The sequence below is a fragment of the Mycteria americana genome, chromosome 1, assembly GCF_035582795.1.
Source record: "Mycteria americana isolate JAX WOST 10 ecotype Jacksonville Zoo and Gardens chromosome 1, USCA_MyAme_1.0, whole genome shotgun sequence".
Classification (NCBI taxonomy): Eukaryota; Metazoa; Chordata; class Aves; order Ciconiiformes; family Ciconiidae; genus Mycteria; species Mycteria americana.
Genome location: NC_134365.1, coordinates 81,807,909 through 81,827,498, shown reverse-complemented (window position 1 = coordinate 81,827,498; position 19,590 = coordinate 81,807,909). Strand labels below are relative to the sequence as shown.

The following is a 19,590-nucleotide window of genomic DNA, read 5'->3' as shown; positions in this document are numbered from 1 at the left end:
GCCCGATTTGGCTAGGATGCTCTTCTATTTTCAGCAGGTTGAGCTTATACAAGCATCTGTCGCCAAAAGCAACAAAACATGAGTCAATATCACATGTGGTGATGGAAAGACATGGAAAAATCGTGCAACTTACTGAAAAACTGAGTTAGCCAATCCAGCTCCAGCTTGTAAGCCTCTCAATTAGTTTTACTTATTCCTCACCTTGCTTTGTGAGGTCTTCCACTGCTTTGAGAAGGGAGTTACTGATGAGTTGTGGATTTGGGGTTTTCTTGTATTTTTCCTAAGTGTTGAATTTTATATATTGTGTGGTCCTTATTGTAATTGAAAATATAAATCTGTCAAAGTTAAAAAAATGTGTTGACTCAAGTCTCTCAATATTCAAATTTACCTTTGTGCATATTTGTTTTTTGTTCTTGCTGTTTCCTTTGCATATATGTATCTGAAAGTCCTCACTGAAAACAGTCATCTGTATTAGGCAGCACTCTTTATTCTTAAGCTCTTATCTATTTAAAAAATCATATAAATGTGAAGTTTTAAGGCCTGATTTCTGCAAAATGCTGTTTGCTTTGAGATCATTTACTAATTCATACTATTTGACATTGGTAGACACCAATCTATCTATATTTCTTGAAGCATGTATTATTTTAAAATCTTCTGTGCTCTCTCTTAAATGCAGTATGTATTAGATTGCTGCCTTTGTTCTTGATAATTAAATATAGCCATGTAGTATTTTGTGTCTCTATACATATGTAACATGGAGTGACATTTAGCATAAGTCTAAGGTAATTACATTTTCATCTGGACTTTACCTAAAAAGAGTTCCGTCTTTAGATGAATAGGACTGGAGCTGAGGGGTGCCAATGGTGAAATAAGCCGAGTAGTTCTGTTGATATATCAACCACTTTGAAAGGATCTCATAAGATTATGCATAGCACTTCTGAAAAGCATATTTTTCTGCCCACTTCTCAAAAAGCCAGCACTTAACACCGAAGTATTCCAATTATTATCCACTCTCTAATTTTGTCCTCTCAGACAAAATTAAGAGAAAGCGGGGATGGCCATTCCTCAGTAACATGTAAAATCTGTTAATATCTGAGATGTAACCAACATGCCAAGTGTAACTAAAAGACTTCTGTTGATGTGGAAGGAACTCACAAATCTACTAGAGATGAAAGCAAAGTGTTTTCTTTGTAAGCAGGCAACAAGAATTAGTCTCCATTTCTGTTGTAGTTTTGTATGGATCACTGAACTTACAGTCTCAGGTGTTAAAACAGTTTCGTCTTGCATTGAAAAAATATTGCGTAGGCAAACCAAAAATTGTGAAAAATTAGAGAAATGCAAATAATCAACTATAAATATAAACACAAGGAACTTATCAGAGCAATTAAGTCATATCTAAAAGTACACAGTGTACCATTATCATTAGAGAAAAAGATGAGAAAAGAATGGTAACCAGCATAGAAATCTGAACTACTAAAAACCCAAGTTTTATTTCCTCTTTCAGCTGCCTTGTTTAGCAAACAGGCCTGCAAAAAGTTAAGGCTTAGATTAAAAGACTTGCCCATGGGCAAAACTGAATACTATCAAAATTTATTATTTAGGTCATTATTAAATTATTAGAGAAAAAACAGCTACTTTGCTTTGTGCCAGGATTGCTTAAAAACTTGCTGAACCTAGATTTTAATTAGTGCTATAGCAGAAGGAAGAGTATATATAGTTCCTGCTGCTTTACTAGCTACCAGGGCTACATTTTCCTGGAAAGCTCTTATAAGGAAATGAAAAGACAAAAATAAAAAAAAAATCTGAAGGAAGTTTGATGATAAAACCTGAACCTTCCCTCAGAAACGGTTTAAGAAACATGGGTAGAGTGTTACAGAAAATCTGTGAAAACCTGACATACTTTATAAGTAGAGGCAATCCTTCTTAGACAGGTTTTAATTTTAAATTTATCTTATGGGAATATTTTAATTCCCATATTGGTTTAGATCCAAGGAAAGAAAAATAACTCTGTCAAGAATTTAAGGAAGATGCCAATGAAGATGTAGTACTACAACGTTTCATAATAAAGATGGCTAAATATGTGCAAAGAAAATAAAGGAATGTGTTAACTCTTGAAGCATTGTAAACTTTAAGTAATTAAAATAAGCTATTTTCCCTCATAACTAGGTATTGGGTTTTCCTGAAAGTAGGTGAATATCTCGTTTGATTATGATGTAGTGCTGCTTTTATAAGCTTTACACATTTTTGCATCTGTGACACCACATATTTTGGCTTGTTTAAATGTGCAAGCACATTTTCCCTGAAGACTGTATCTAAGTCACATCAGTTCTTGATACAACTTGCCCATGCAAAAATCTGTAGAGAAACTGGTACATTCAGAAGCACTGTATCATGCCCTAACAAAGTCGCTTCTAATAAACTGGCCTAGCCTCAAACAGTCTTTGTTTTTCAGGACTGAAGTACAGGTCACACCTACCTAACATATTTTATCTTAAGATTTTATTTTATCTTAACATGAAACTGTTCAGGCATCAATATTCAGTCTTAAACAATCTAAATATCAGATACACAAGTTCATTGCTTAGATATGGTCACAATCACAAGACATGGTTGTTATTTCTTAACTGTTATTTTAGTGTACTGTTCATAAAGTGCATTTCTAAAGCTGTTTTACTATTTTTAAAATGTATTAACATTTGGTATTTTGAGTGGACAGTTAAATGGAATGATTCCCATTCACAAGACATAAAACAGGAGAGATGTCCCACTCTACATTTAGCTGTCCAAATGATCTTGTATAAATGATGGCTTCTTGAATTCTTTACTCTGCTATGAACAGAAAACAAGTCACTGAACTACCTGTTTTATTGGAGGCCAATTTCATACCTGAAATAGAACTTATTAATTTTCTACTGTGATGCAAAAAGACACCAGATATTTACAATGTTTTACAATGATAGAATATATGTGATGTAAACCTTAGGCATTTGTTTGCTTTCTCTTTTAATAGGAACTCATAACCACGTTGTACATTGGATTTTTGGGATTAATTTTTTCATCCTATTTTGTTTATCTTGCTGAGAAGGATGCAGTTGATGAGGATGGAAAGACAGGTTTCTCCAGCTATGCTGATGCTCTTTGGTGGGGTGTGGTAAGTCTTTACCAACAAAATGCGTGCGCAAACTTAGTGCACAAGATTTTCTGTTGAAGTTGTGATCTTTTTAAAAAATCTGACATTTCTTTCATTGCAGAACATATTTCTGTAGGGAAACTTGACAACCTTTTAAAAAGGAGACAAGAAAAAATATAATAAATACAATTAAATTATTTTGGTATTAAACTTTATTGTGAAAGCATGATAGCAAGTCCTTAGCAAAGGACATTGAATGTTTACAGATACAAAAGTCCACATTGAAATCCACATTTCAAAAAGAGTGTAAATACCCTCCAAAACCTATACCACTTCTTTTAAACTCTACTTAGTTCTCTGCAAAAGGTGTGTAATTTTAAAAGTATATTCTATTTGTGGAAGTTAGGTTAATGACTCTATTTTTTTTTAAATCTTTTTGTGTAAAGCTCACTTTCAGTAAAAATGCAGACCTTGATGCAGGTTACAGGTTCCTCGTTTTTTTTAAACAATTCCATGATTCACTGTAAAGATAAATAGCTCCATCAAAAGCAGCTGGCAAAGCTTCACAGATTCATCAACTACTTTGGATATCAATCATCAGTCAGGATCAGTGCAAATCTTTGGTGAAATAAAGAAAAAAATATTATTAAGGGGGAACTGGGATTTTGAGAGCATTGTGGTAATTATTGTGTGCATGCCCAGAATCAGTTTAAAAAGGAATCGATAGCTATGAACAGAATAAGAGACCAGATTGTTTCTACACTCCCCTCATATGGCTTTTCTCATAATGTTTCTCACTGTGACTCATGCTTTCCTTCCTTATTAGCTGTTGCACAAACCATCTCTTCTCTTGTGGTCCCTTTTCCCCACTAGAGAACCTCATGTGTTTTATGAGTTAGCTGTCTCATTATAACAAACCCAAAGAGATCCATGCCATCAGTGTTAGTTACAGAGAAAAATGAGAGGACTAGAACAGATGCAGAGCCACCAACTTCCAGAGAGAGAAGGATAGATTTTAAGAGTGATTTGAAACACAATAAACTGGATTTGTTCTTAGATGATAGACTTGAAAAATGCAAATATAGTTATTCGGCCATAAACCAATTGTTTATCTGCATCCAAATAAACTGGTAGGTAAGTCTGGGAAGGCAGACAAAAAGTTCCTAATAGATATATGTTTCTAATCCTTAACTTAGATGCTGCATAAGCCTCTACTTCAATGAAGTATACAGAAATATAGATTATATTACATGTAGCCTGAGTTACCACTTTTTAAGTGGTTCAGTATAAAAATCTTTTAAACATTGAATTCCTGTCATTAGGATGTCAGGTATTCATTTTGTTTTGCAGAGTATCACCTATGGCTGTGCAAAACAGTACAAACCAAGAAGAATCTGGTAAAAAAGGAAAATGCACTAAATGGCCAGATGGACCTGGTTATCTAATGTGCTGGGAAGAAATGAAACCATGAACTGCCCATACAACAATCACTTGTTAAAGTCCTCAATAGACATATAAAATTTTCAGAACATGAAACCTCATGGTTATAGACACGAGATGACCTCTAGCTAGTGGAGGAAAAGAATAAATGTCCCAGAAACACAGATTGTGCTATATTTTAAAAGCAAAAGTAAAACAATTAGCATGTCATTGACATTATGAAAGATACCCCATGTCTACTTTAAGCAAACAAATCAGTATGCAGGCTCACTTATTCTGCTATTATTTGAGCAGTTCAGCTCAAATACCAGTGTTCAAATGACTGAACGCAGTGGAACGCAGCTACTGTTTCTGTTTTTACTAATGGTCTACATTAGTAGAATATGTATTACACAAGATGTGTGTGAAGTACATCTAATTAAAAGTGGGGCTGCTTGTGGGAAGTTCAGCAGCATTAGGGACTCCCATAAAAGTTTGCGCTAGTTCAGCTCAATCTATGAGAAGTATCTCATAAATTTTTCTAGCCTAGTGAAGTTCCAAAGAGGTTTCTAGCATCATGTGAATTCGAATGACACCAGTGAAAAGAATGAAAAGCATATAGTTTATTAATAAGGAGGTCTTAATTTAATATGTAATCATTAAAGGATGGTGTTTGCTCTGCATAATGCCTTTGGTGTTTCATAAAGTAATTCCTAGGCCTGTAACTGCAAAAGGCCAGAAATGCCCAAATTCAGACCTGAATGGGAGGGAAGAAGAACCCCTTATCAAACTGAGGGGAGCAAGGTACAGTGGAAAACAAAAAAGGATTTTCAGCAATCAGTTTGGGAACCAGCTATGGTTTTTCGCATCCAGTTCTGCCCATGTATTTTCATGCATGGGTTATTCCTGCATGTAATAAAACTTCCATAAGAAGCCAGTGTACTTTTTCTACCTTTCCTTCTTTTTAATTTTTTTAGCTCTAGTTATCCAGAGCTTGCTTGATGAGTTGCATTGAATGTTTAGATATGGATTACAAAATATTTTTAAATGCTAGAAGTTACAGCCTTGATTTGAGTGAAGGGTAAAAAATTAAGGTCAAAAAAGTCAGGATCTGTTTCTACAAGCATATTTTGTTAATATTTTGGACTTAAGGAATTTAAAAGGAGTTCAGTTATGAAGACCAACAGATAAGTTTAAAATGTGCATTACTTTACCTTGTTGAGATAGATGACTTGGAATCTGTATTTCCAAGTGTATGTATATGCCTTGCAAAGTGTTCAATGGGTTTTGTTGTTGTTTTCCAAAACTTGACTTGTTTTGTGTAATAGCAAGATAAAATCAGCTTTGTCTTTCTCTAGCTGTGTGAGGCACATGAAGAACACTGTTTAAATTGTTGTTTAAGCTTTTCAGACGTCTAGGCCTCCTCAGCATTAGTGAGTCACGGTGCAGGTGCAGTTCACAGCTGGGAACAGTGACAAAGGACAAAGTGAATCAGTTTCTTTTTCTTTTCAAATCTTCTGTAACATAGAAACACAGATGTGGAGTTACTAGGGAGTGAAATTTGATTTCACTTTTGCCTTTCAAAACTGAACCATAGGAAAAAAATCTTGGTAGCAAGTATTTGAAAGTCTTATGTGTCTGACAAAAACCACAGAGTGTATTATGGGTAACATTTTGCTTTGAGTAGAAAGTGCAAGCTTGCTGAACTTGATACAAATGACCTGAAAGGTTTAAATATGAAGAAAAGGGAAAATAAAGAATGAATGAGAGTTGGAATTAAATGCTAACTACATTCACCCGCTCCAGTTAAATGCAAGGTTGTTTCACCTAGATTTGGCAGGCACACAGATTAAACTGCAAAGACATATCAAAGGCTTGTGGTATTTTATATGAAGCCACTTTCAGAAGTTATAGCATGTTAGAACACATGCAAAAGCATTTCCAACAGCACTGTCAGTCTGTCAGAATTGCAACCCATGTCACAGCAGTTTTTCTGTCCTTTCTAGGTATTTTTTCTTGAGGAAAGAAGGGCATGTAGGAGACTTCTCTTCTGTTGGCCCTTCCATGCTCATCTCTTGCTGTTGGTAATGCTTATTGTTTTTGCTGAAACTGGACTATTCTGTACCATTGAGCTTGAGTTAAATAGTTGCTCCAGTAAATTGGTGTTAACTGGCAGAGGTACTTGGGATTGATTGCTCAGAATTTCCAGTAGTAAATTTCCATGCCAGAGGTAGCAGTTTGAACCCATTTATATTTAATATGTTTTCTGAGGTGTGCAGTTCTGACTCTTCAAACTTCAGGACACCTGCCTATCTTAAAGCATGTGAGAAGCTCTGTTGACTTCTACTAAATTAGAGTTCTTCCTTTTTTGAAGTGTACATCTATGTTTTCAGAGCCTGTCTTAGAGCACGTGCATACCAGCTGGAATGTGCCATAGTAAATCTGCGTTACAAAGAAGGTGTCATTTTCCAAAGCCTAGTTATTAAACATTCTCTGAGCAGATAACTAATAACTTTTGGATATACAAATAGAAAAAGATTCTGGTTGTGATTAAGAAAGCCAGAGAATTACATTATTTATAATCCTTTCCACATACTTCAATGCACTAATTAGATTACCAAGAAGGAACCCTTCTAAGGTAGCGAGGGAGAAACTTTCTGAGACATGTTCAGGCACCTGCAGGAATCTGCCAGCCAAATGCCTGCTGTAGAGATGGAAAATCATCTTTTCTGTGGTTACAGCTTTCATGCTGTCTTCCATAGTAACGCTAAGGCAGCTCAACATTACTGCAGTTTGTTTTTAAGTCCTGAGTGCTGGAGAACTAAAAAAAAAACCCCAAAAACAAAACAAAAAAACCCAACCCACCAAAAAACAAGAAGCCTTTCATAAGAAAAAAGAAAGGAAAAGGAAGGAAAAATCCAGACTTTAAGGGGTCATCTGGGTGCACTGAGGAGCTGAAGTGCCGTTAAAGAAACACTGCTTTAACTTCCTCCACTCCTCACTAACACATACTGCATTTCAAGGTTGAATTTTGGGGGGTCTGGTTTAATTTTGGGGCTGGCAAACTCATCTGTTTGTACTGCTGGTAGTACACAGTACATGAGTCACTTCATGGGCAAGCCACATTAAATCTGGACAAACACCTGGCAAGACAGAGCTCCTGCTGAGAGCAGTTTGCAGTTCAAAATAACAATATGTATTAGAGGATACAGATACTACAAAGTTGACTTAATCAAGTGAGAAATACATGATGAATAAACACAAGCCTAATTTTTTTTGAACTTGGAAAAACTCAGTTTAATAGTAGTTGGTCATTTTTTCCTGCAAAATCTTCCTTCCAGCTCTCTGTAGAACTGCTTTGAGAGAAGGAAATATATTCTTCCCATGCCTTTATTGCTGATGGTTTCTTCCAAGACGCCTATTTTTGCATAATATCTAAGTATTTGTCAGCAACTTTTCCCATAAAAGGCTGTATTTCCACATCCTCTTTTGTAGTCAGTGTAAATTTACATATTCTTTTAAGTCTGTTTTGGCTCTATTTCTGCTACCATTCAAGGCAAAGTGAAGGGAGTGGGACTGGGTTTAGGGCTGGTGCTCCCAAATAGAAGTACATTTTTTCTATTTAAGGCTCTCCCCAGTGGCTGGTATTGGTGACAGAATTATTCTTTTCCTCACCAGAAGCTTTCCACTTCTCAGGGGTGCAAGTCATCTTTGTCATACCATTCTGTGGCAGTGTCAGGGCTCTAAGTATGCTAAAAAGCCTGAAAGGCTCTGACCAGCCACACCTGGGGCCACCCCAACACCCATGGCCCACGGCCTCTATTTAGGCTCAGCCCTGGTATTTATTTCCTGCCTGAGCTGTGCTGGAGGAGAGCTGGTCTCGAGCTCAGCCGTGGTCTGGTGATCTGGAGCTCAGCCTATGGACTGACTTCCATACCTGACCTCGTACTTACCTCATCACCTTGATATTGCCGTATGATTTAGACTCTTTGTTGGACACAGCCACTGTCTGTGACTCTGGCCCGCTGTGGGGCTGGGCCCAGGGTGGTGAGGCCCCTGTCTGGCCAGCTGTGGGATTCCCTTGGCCTGCCTTGGGAGCCCTCCTTGGGATCACCTTCTGTTGGGGAGCAGCTGGCCCTTGTTACATTACAAATCCTTCTGCTGGACCAGCCTTCACTTGGACTCTGATCCCCTCACAGCACCAACTCTTGACTGACCAGTGGGCTCCTGATGAATTTTCTTCCAGCCTGCTGGGGCTTCTCGGGAACAGCCCAAAACCTCTGTCCCACTCAGGCCCTCCTTGCCTCTGTGGCTTTTCAGGGGTGGCCTGCCACCCCCACAGGGATTTAGTTGTCCTACAGCAAGTCCCTACTGATCCCAGCCCTGTGTGAGGACACGCCTTGCTGAGAGGGGAGGCTGTTGTCACGGCCCTGAGGGCACTAACTGGCCTATGACCCTGACCAGCATCACCTGTGGCCTCTACCCACACCCGGAGGCTCTATTTAAGTTCAACACTCTCCTAAAGGAGATGTGGTCTCTTGCAGAACTGCAGCTGTGTCTGGTTGTGGAGTCCCCTGAGCCTGACTTCAACACATAGGCTGATATCTTGGCTTTGCCTCATCCCTGTAGACCCACATGCTGACCCCTGGACCTGATCCTAACCCTGACGTGTAGGTGGACTTCCTAGCTTGATGTTGGACCTGCTTCGTTGCTGTGATAGTGCCTTATAACCTGGCCTCTTGATTAGACCTGGCTGCTCTTTCTGCATCTGTTTTGCTTGGGTGCTGTGGGACTGGGTCCTGGCTGGGGAGGCACTGCCCTGCTAGCTATGTTATTTCCCTTGACTCTGGGCTCCCTGTCCCTTAGGAGTACCTGGCCCTTGCTGCACCCTGATAAGCAATGAGCAGATTCAGGTATGGTAATATGATGCATCCTGTGGCTTAAACACAACTTTGAGTAGCAAAGAACTGTATTTGTGGGGGGAGGAAAAAAAAGCTGAGCATGGGGCTCAGCTGTATTTAGCTCTTGGTCTACTGGCATATTTACTTTGGGAGATAACGTGTCCTGGAATGGTTGTGTGTTCCTTCTCTTGCTATGAAGATTCAGCTGGGATAGTGTTAGTGCTGTCCCTTTTCCTTCCTACCAGCACAGGGCATAGCTTCCCGTGCCGCAGTTAGTGTCTCTGCCTGACTGCAGAGTTTGGCAGATGTGCGTTGGTTGTGTGCAAGTCAGCGCTTTCAGGGCTTTCTTCTCAACCCTGTAGAACTACATTTTAAAAGCAAAAGCAGAAAAACTGCAAGCCTATGGTTTCAAGCCCACAGGGCCAATCTTTGCAGTTTTGGGAGGGTGGAAGCAGCCAGCTACAAACTCTGAGAACAGTCATCCTGGGTCCAGACTACGGTTGCATCCAAAACAGTGGCCAGCTGTGAATGCCTGCTGAAGAATGTAAAAACAGGATAAATCTGCACTGATGTTTAGCACACTCCTGTGGTTTCCTTATGCACAAATCCAAACACTGTTGATCCATATGTATCTCCTGATACTTCTCTACTTTTTTTATTCTTTATTTTTTCCTGCTTTTGAGGGGAAAAAAGGTACTGTATTGTGGTGAACCACATGTTTGTTTCTGGCCTAGGTAACGGTCACAACAATTGGTTATGGAGACAAAGTTCCCCAGACATGGATTGGGAAGACAATAGCTTCCTGTTTTTCAGTATTTGCTGTATCTTTCTTTGCTCTGCCAGCGGTAAGTAGAACTTGTATCACTTTATTAAAGTGTCTGTCCGACTTGGGTTCACAATTAGGTAGTTTTAAATTAGTGCCTTGATAGGAAATAATGGGATTGGGTGTTGCTTCAGAATGTGCACACACACATCCTCAAGTGTATGTTTGTGTGTCTATGCACACACACACGAATGAAACTGCTGTATTTTTACTGCAGTCGTTTTAGAGAGATGTGGCCTAGAAAGGAGGTAAGAATAATTTTCACTGCTCAGAGAACTGAAGCTATTCTGTGACGTAAAGAGAGGGGTTTTTTTATCAGCATGTTGGTGCCAGAGGTGAAACTTCCTTCACTTCTGCTATTTTGTGATTATATAAGAACAATTTGGGATCCTGCGAGGAAAGGAACACTGCCATGAAGCAGAGGTCTAGGAAACTGTATCTGCTTTCCTACATGGTACTACAAAGCATCTTTGGGCTTTTTGGATCTTCAAATAAATGAATGGGGGGAAAATAAAGACAGCAACATCAAAACAATTAGAAAAGACAAAGTATTTCTTCAGTAACTATCAGTTTTAAAAGAAATGCTGAAATTATAAAGCATATCTTTGGCTTCTTTGCTCAATTTGCCTGGAAAATCAAACTGGGTTCTGGCTTTAGTTGTGGGGTTTTTTTGTGGCAAGGAATTAAAAACAAGTGCAAACAATAGCTGTAGATCAGTCATGTGACAGCATGAGAAGCATTTGCTTCTCCCACCATTGTGTAGGATTGCCTTTGGAGCATGACTGCCTCTGTGAATGCCTCTGACTAATGTTACCTGTAGATCACAGCAATAAATACATGCTGTTTATTGAAGTTGCACGATGCCAATATCAACATGCTCAATTTCAGATTTATTTGTTGGAATAAATAGAATTCTGTCACTGTGGACGTTTGAAAATTCAGAACTTTTCTTTTTCTAGGACAGTCTTTTATTTAGTCTGTTTATTTCATCTGCTAAGTGTTTGGTTTAGGCATGTGAAGCCATATTGGAGTCTTGACTAGTAATTTTGGTTATATTTAGGGTATTCTGGGGTCTGGTTTTGCCCTGAAAGTACAGCAGAAGCAACGTCAGAAGCATTTCAACAGACAAATCCCAGCTGCAGCTTCTCTAATTCAGGTAAGGCCCCTAACAGTAAATGCTTAGGAGAGTATTGGAGAGGGACTGTGGCCTAGCAGTTACTGAGAATCACAGTTACTAGACTTTATTATAAATCTATAACTTGTGTTTAACCACTTTGTCTTTTTGATCCACTTCAGTTACTAGAGAGAATTAGATAATTGCCTGCCCCCCTCTTATGAGTGAACATAGGAGGCTTTACTAACCTGATATCCACAGGCATAATGACACTAACTGGATGCAACGAGTCTATTGGTGAAATAGTTAAAAAAAAAAAAAAAAACACCAAAACAACTTTGTTATAATCTTTAATCCCTAACTTCCTTTTTATATTCCCTTAGGTCCTGTACGTCTGCCAAATCCTGAGGTGACAAATGTGTATACATATGCATGTATACACACACCTCAGTTTAGAAAAATGTCCCAGCATAACATTCTATATAGTAATATAAAGAATGCAATAGCATGGTGCACAAATACTAAAATGTGTTACGCTGCAGAAAAAGGGAAACAGCAGTATTCTATGATGCTTGTGGGGATTCATTTGTATGCAAGTTGTTTGGTTTTGTGTGGTGGTTGTGGGGGTTTTTTTGGGTGGTGTGTGTTTTTGGGTGTGGTGTGGTGTTTTTTTTTTTTTTTTTTACTGTGGGCAGGTTTAGACCTCAGCTCCTAGGGAGAATGCTACAAAGAGTGTACTTAAGATCACCGTGTCCTGAGCATATGTTTCCCGGTGCGAATTACACTCACCACAGTTATATACAGGGAAGAGTGTATTTTATTAGGCATCATGTTGTGTGGTATAGCACAGTCATTGCAGTCAGAACCCTTTGCAGCATGTTTACATTGATTGAAGATTTTGCTGTCAGTTTGATTTGCAGCAAAATCTGACTTACCTGTCCTGCAGGACAACAGTGACTGCTTATTCACTGAGATTATTGGTTTTGGGTTTTATTATAGACTCTGTGGCGGTGCTATGCAGCAGAGAAATCCTGCAGTTCTACAGCAACATGGAAGATTTATGTTACATCACCGGTGCAAAATCCCAAAAAACCACCAGCGCCATCTAGCCCTAGTCTGAGAAAACAGGTAACGGAGAGTTGGCAGAGCTCTATTCTGTTCTTGCTTTTAATTTGATTGGGATAACTTGCCAAAATCCTTCTGAAGTGTCCAAAGAATTTGGAGAGCTGAAAGGCATTTGTAATGGGACATTTGAGTGTTTTCCTCATGCCACAGCATGATTAGTTTAGTTTTCCTTAAAATATTTCTGAGGGACAAATGTCTTCTAATTTTAAATTTCCCCTGGTGGTCAGACAGGTGCCAATTCTCCATTGTTTTATCCACTTTGAAGTCTCTACCTCCTCAAAGGGTAGTGTAAGTCAATGATGACACTTTCCCATTTTGCATTAATTTTGCATAGTTCATACAGGAAGAAAGGAGAAAACTAGTTTAAAATTTGCTGTTCGCATTCAACATGTGGCCGACAGTATCTATGCTTTTCTTGCTCAAGTACTTCTCTCCATGGTACTTTTATCTGGGGCTGTGTGTAGAAATTTGGGCAAATTCCTGAGCTGTGTCTGCAGTGAAGTGGAATAGTGTTTGTCTGCACAGGTGGGATTGCCTAAACATAGTTACGTAGTTTCATTGGCAAGCTTGCCTAGCCTTCAGCACCCCTTCTGGAAAGGCCCAGGTCTGTAGCAGGTCTAGCTCAGATATCCAGGGTTTCTGAAGTGATATTAGAGGCCTGGTTTTAGACAGTGAAATCCCACTGATGCCTGTTGCCCAGCGGAGAATTACAGTACGATTTCCCCACAGCCCATGTAGAAAGCTCTATCAGCATGATCTGTGTGCATGTATATGTTTTGGTGTTACAGCAGTGCGATCTACTCAGCATTCAGCAGAGTGTAACTTTGCCATGAGACTAGCTTCTTCATAACTAGAGGCAGAAAAAAACAGGAGGAAAGGGGTAAAGCTGAAGTAAGGCTGGGTAGTATGTGTTGCTGAACAGCAAGCAATCCATGGTGGGAGAGCTGGAAAAAATAGACAGTGTTTAATGCCCTTAGTATTTTCCCTCTGTCTTCTCTAGCGAGAGGGACTTCCCTAATATATTATTAATCCTGAACTTCCCTGTGAACTGCTAAACCTAATTCAGGAACAAAGTAATGGTTCTTTCATCTCTTACCAATGGCTCATCCTTTGTCAAAGGAGACTAGTTCTTTCTTCCTCTACCTAGCCCCTTATTTTAAAGACTTAAATGTATATTGATTATCTTGTGCATGTTGTAGCATTTTGTTCTCCAGAGAATTCCTAGTTTCTTCTCCTGCTATGAGAGCCCATAATCTTTGCCTTTAGAAGCATTTTGATGCATGGTAGTGCATTCACTGTCTACAATAAATGCCCATTTCTAACATTTTCATGCCCCATTTGATTAATTTTGAGCATGCTTTTGTTTAATTGCTGCAGAGCTGAACAGAAGAATGAATTCCAAAAGACTGAATGCAGACTGTAATAAAATAAGAATTGGTTTACTTAGTCCAAGTAGCATTGTTCCATTTGTGAATATATTGAGCCTGCAGCTGTTTGTGTTGATATGTGCAAATACTTATTCTCTCTGATGATGTTTATCTCTGCTAACTGCTTAGTGGTCACATCAGAGGCCAGAGTATTTTGCAGAATTGAGTGCAGTAGTCCTACATCTCAGCTCCTTGTCAGGAGGTTACTGGAGCATCAAGCAAATTAAAGTATGCCTCTTACCTCTGTTTTGAGGTGTGTGAGTAGTAGAACCAGGTGGGACTAGAGCCAAAGCGTAGGTAGTCATGAAGACTGGTAATAAATGCTATGTTGTGAGAAGTAGTATACAGCTAGGTGATGGCAGCATCCAGGAAGCAGACAGAACAGGCCATATAGCCCGTATATGAGTGGCTGTTACATTGGTCACTTCTAGTCACAAAGGCAGATGGAGACCAGCCTTGCTTGGAACCAGTTGAATCCAAACCTTCATTTTTTGTTCTTAGGTACCAATCATAGGGTGTTTATTAGGTTGCCTCTTAGGCTTCTAAACTCAGGAGAACTTCAACTTTGGAAGCAAGAGGAAGGATTTATCTTCTCCTGATGTGCCTAATTCAGCCTTTTTAGTAAAAGGTGACATTTTCTTTAGTTGAAAAGGCTGCACACTGCCTGGATCATAATTCCAAGTCTATGGTTACGTTTAATTAGAGCCTTAGAAAGATGTTACAGCCAAGCTGTCGTATACTCTAGTATTTTGGGTGCCTTGAGTTTTGGACCCAGTTTGAGAAATTTTACTTGAGACCTCATTTTCAGAATGTGCTAGGCATCTTCTCCTGAGAATCAAATTATTACCAGATTTAAGTTGATAATTCAGAATGAGCCACTTTGAAAACATTAACCAAGGTTGTAACACTTTCACTGAATTTCAGTTGCATTGTTTGGGAAAAAAAAAATACAACCTCAAATGAATTTACTGTATAGTGAAGTTCATATGTGTACTTTTCTGGTTTTGGTAGTATCTTCTGATACCATCTCATTTCTACTACCACAGGCTAGAAGATACAAAAGAAAAGGGAAACTAGGCTGTGGTAACGGTTCTGCACCTGTAATAAACCCAGGAGAGAATGCCTTGACTATTCCACAGATTACTTATGATCACATTGATGAACAAGAAAACAAAAAAGATGTGTCTTTCTACATTGATGAACCAGGAGGTAATTTACTTTCACTTATGTTCAGGTTAGCGTTTTTTAAGAGACAATGTTAAAATGAATTTAACTGATGAAGGGAAAATTTCCATGAAAAAAATAATTTTAAACAAATCAGTAAAACAAGATGCCTCAAACCAAGGACAATTACATAACAAAAAACCAAGGGGACACAAATTAAAGGAAATCTTTAGATTCATGTGGTATGAACATCAAAAGAGCTTTCTTTGTTTACCAAAGTTAATCAAGATGTTGGGTATATTGTTAAATTCAAAAAAAGTAGACTATCTCACAGGTGGATGGAAAGCTTCCTCAGATCTACTCCACCTTTAAACTTTACCTCACATAGAGCATGAAGGAAGGAAAATAAAGCAGGAAAAAATCTTTACTTTTTTACCTCACCCTCTTAAACATTGTGCAAATAAGTTGTGATAGGAACAGATAAATATTTTTATGCCTACGTCAACCAAGAGGTTTTGATAAGTGGGGTTTTTTCCTGCTTTATTTAAAATACTGTGTGTTGCTATAAGTGGCTGTTGAATTTCAACCTGGAAACTGGCTGAACTTCACTGCTGAGCTAAGATACTGCTTTGTTTGTAAAATTCTTTTTTAAATTAAGTTTGTTGAGGAAATGTGGGTATGAAATAGTATTGTTTACTATAAAGTGAGGTTTTTTTGAAACCTAATTTTTCCACCTTTGTGTTGATTTCCTTTGTCTGATGGGGTTGGGGGAACTTGTGCTAGTTCTGGATCTGCTAAATCTTTAGCTCAAGGGGAGATTGTTTCCTCACAGTCTGAGGAGTTATGTTCCATACCTACAGGCATGCAAAGCCTTGCCAAGTTAACTGAGGTATCCAAAGATGCTGGCCCTAGTCAAAGGTATGTTATCATGTAGTGCTTTGACTTAGGTTTTCATCTGTCTTTGATAAACCTGAACATCAACTCTGTATAAAATTGCTACTCTTATGTGACATTGAAGCTGACACACAATTTCAGCATGGAGAGAGTATGGCTGTAGTCTTGACATGATGGTTTCTTTAATAAAAAGTACTGTAAATATTTTTGCCCCCAGAGGGAATATGTAGCGTCTTTCTGTATTGAACACAATCAAAGGTAAGAGATTCACTGGGTTGCTCTGACTTTACAGAGTTGCTAGATTGTGGTGTCAGTGCCACCCATGTCATCTATGCTAGAGCAGTCAGTCGGATGTGGAATAGCAGGGACCTTGGAGCTGTGGCATATTGAGGCACATCTGTTAAGGGGTAGGAGCATCTGGCTCCCAGAAGGATTTAGAAAGACCTTCAAGCCTCTACTTCATCTAACTGATAGCCACGAACTGCCACTGTGGGAGGAAGAGTTTATTTCTTCCACTGATGGAAGTTTTCATTACCCCTCATGTTCTTCCTTACGTTTTATAATCTTATATAAATCTTGTATCTGTCACTTTGAGGTCAGAATGCTTTTCAGCAATGGTGGTATTTTAATTGTTGTTTGGCACTTCCAGTGCTTTTATAGGGTTCTGGGAAAGGGGGATGAAGGGTAAGATTTATAAATAAAGTTGCTGCTTTAACTACATGTCTCTTAACAGAATACTATGTTAATTCTCAGCATGTTTATTAGAGCTGTGCAGTTTCCCTTGCTGACCGTGTTATAGCAGATTTTGCTGAGTGTATTTCAATATTGTGTATCAGTCGGTGATGGACAGAAGCAGCAAAGTGGTGTATAACTTGTAACAGTACTGAAGACAGTTAAGATGTTGAGGACTGTGTTGTCTGTATTCATGACTCTGCCAGTGCACACTTATTCACTTAAGCTATGTTCCTTAAATGTTCGTGGTTAGTCTGAGCAAAGCTCTGTGCATCAGAGGAAAGAGATTGAAAAGACAAGCCTGTCTCTTTCTGCCTGACAACTTGGTAACAGAGGAAAATGAAAGAATTTTTTCCACTTTTTCTGAAAATGTTTTCTTGTTGTACTTCTTTATAGCTAGTCTAATTTATTCTTGTTCTGAGAGACAGCCATGCATATTATTCCCTTACCAATTAAGTTTTATCTATTTTTCTTTTTCTTTCACGTTTTGCCTTAGCCAGTGTAAGGGGTAAGTCACACTTCATTTGATTTTCTGATTCATTCCTTCTGTTGCAAAGCTTCCAGGAATGTATTTGGCTAACTCGATTGCTCAATTGACTGAACATTCTTGACACCTCTCAAAAGTTTAAACCTGATTTCTCTCAGTGAAGTTCTCACTGCCAGAATTAATAGGCTTCTATTCTTGGGAAGTGGAAGTACTAGGCTTCAAGCCTGTAAATGGGGGTATTTTTTTCCTCTCTTAAAAAGCTGAAAGTAGAAAAGGCAGAGAAAATAATAATAAAAAAAGGCAATTGAAAAGGGCCATGCCAGCTTCTATTTCAGTGTTGCTATAGTGGAATATTTTATTCATTGGTTGTGGGGGCTGGATGTTTTACAGATGATGGCAAACTTCAAGGTTGAATTAGATCACTTGTATAGGCCTGACCTAGGAGGAGCAGAGCTGTCACTTTAAAATGGTTCTTCTAGTCTGCTGCTCTGGTCAGATGTGAGAGAGACTGTAGGGAGACCTGAAACAAATTCCTGGCAAGTGCAGGCAACAGAATAACAGTCCCACTAAGAAAATTCCTTGTTCTGGGCAGAAATAGATGGAAATTAAATTAAAATTTCTTTGATAAAGGAGAGATTTACCTTAATTCAGGAACTGCATTGTGTGAGCAAACCTTTTTTTCATGAAAATAAGGTTTTTCTTGGGATACCCTGCTCATGTATCCATGTCCACTCAGCATCCTCTTGGCTTGCTCAAAACTTGCCTAGGAGGCATATCTTCCAAAGCTAGGCAAAAATGCTTTCCTCTTCTACATGAAGAAAGTTTGAGAAAAGGGAAGCCTTATAAAGCCTACAGATATGATCAACATTAAGGTTTCCGAGATAATTGTGTATGTGTAATAAAAAACATGTATTGGATGTGCATAATGTAGAAACTAAATCTTTACATATCATAAATGATGGAATCTTGAAACAAACACTTGATAACCTAAAAGGAAAACAGTTCCTCACTTAGTTCTGCACCATCCGTGATGTTTCAGGTGTAACTAATGTAGAGTGCTCTGTAACCCTAAGAACTTGACCATCCTTGCAGGAACAGAAAGGCCAAAAGTCTTCCACAATAATAGTCTCCTTGTTTGAAGTCAAACCTCTCAAAATGAGGAAGCCATTTAGAAAGAAATTTAAAAGGAACAGCTAAAGCAAACATAGATTCAAGACAAAAAATTCTGAAAAATAACTGTGATGCTGAAGATACTCTAGTGCAGTATATTCTTCTCATGGGTATCTATTGCTTCTACTGAGGAACTCTTTCATACTGGGGTGTATGGTTTAATTTTTTTCATGTAGTGATTTAAAACCCTTAGTAATTTCATCCTCACCTGAGATTATAGATAGAATTGTCTCTATAGTCTTGAAATTGATCTTTACCTGTATTTCTGTCAGCCATTGTGTACATACTCCCCTGCAGCAGGGTCTGTTATCAGGATGACAAGACATGTATGAACTCTCTGGCATCTTTAATGTTCCTGTAAGATTTAAAGAAGGCACTTAAGTATCAAGATGGTAGTTACTTATGATAGCAAGAGTGAGTGGCAGGTCATAAAGACTGATCCAAATAGAAGAAAAATAACATTTGAGTGTAACTGAAATCTTTTACATACATACACTTGAGTTTCATCTTCAAATAACAGCTGTTCACTGCAATGTATGCTTCTCAAAATGAACTGAATAGCTGTTTCATAATGCTTTTTATTAGGGAGGAAAAAAACTACAAAAAATGTGGAAGTTTTTGGACCTTGAAGGCCAGCCTCCTGGGACATCTCCAGCAGATGGAATTTATTATTCTCTGTCAGTTATTTTAGGTTGTATACACAACTCATTATTGTAAAATTTGTCAAAGTCACAAGATTCTCACAGTGATAAATCTCTGCTGGGGTAAAACAAAAATTCCCTATTTATCACTGTACTTTTCTTTTTGCGTTTTGGAGTTTCTTGCATGCTGACATATTCCGCCCCACCTCCCTCCCATATTTAAAGCAAAACTGCACAAGAGTAGCTTTTCACCAGGAAGAGAACTGTAATTTTCGATGACCCCCAGAATACCTTTGTAAGCCCTCTTTTATAAAGTGTGTAATAGTGTTAATGTTGACTTATTCTGTCTGTAATGCTAGTTTGGATGCTCACATTCCAGAATTCACCTATCTAGTAATGGGTTGGTTGTTCCTGGAAACTGGTTGCATTTCCATTGGGGAAAAAGGGCTGATTTCCCTCAGTGGTGTAAATGGATTACAATCTGCAGTACATATAAAGAAGCAAACATTTTAAATTAAGTGGATTCATAGATTCCAGTGCTGACAAGCTCAGTGAAAGGTGAG

The 19,590-nt window shown here is 38.4% G+C and overlaps 1 protein-coding gene and 1 long non-coding RNA gene across 2 annotated transcripts in view; one reads left to right on the top strand and one right to left on the bottom strand.

Moving 5' to 3' along the window:
* LOC142412572 (potassium voltage-gated channel subfamily KQT member 1-like) overlaps positions 1-19,590 on the top strand; it is a 525,781-nt gene that overhangs the window by 63,171 nt on the left and 443,020 nt on the right. The window contains exons 6-10 of the mRNA XM_075508061.1: positions 3,011-3,151; positions 10,185-10,295; positions 11,334-11,429; positions 12,387-12,515; positions 14,986-15,148. Coding sequence (XP_075364176.1) covers positions 3,011-3,151; positions 10,185-10,295; positions 11,334-11,429; positions 12,387-12,515; positions 14,986-15,148 — 640 coding nt within the window. The remainder of the gene's footprint in view (positions 1-3,010; positions 3,152-10,184; positions 10,296-11,333; positions 11,430-12,386; positions 12,516-14,985; positions 15,149-19,590) is intronic.
* Positions 3,577-18,720, bottom strand: LOC142412580 (uncharacterized). Its single transcript, XR_012776525.1, has 3 exons — positions 18,644-18,720; positions 5,764-6,011; positions 3,577-3,748 (listed from the first exon to the last, which is right to left on the bottom strand). It is a non-coding gene; the product is annotated as an uncharacterized LOC142412580 (long non-coding RNA).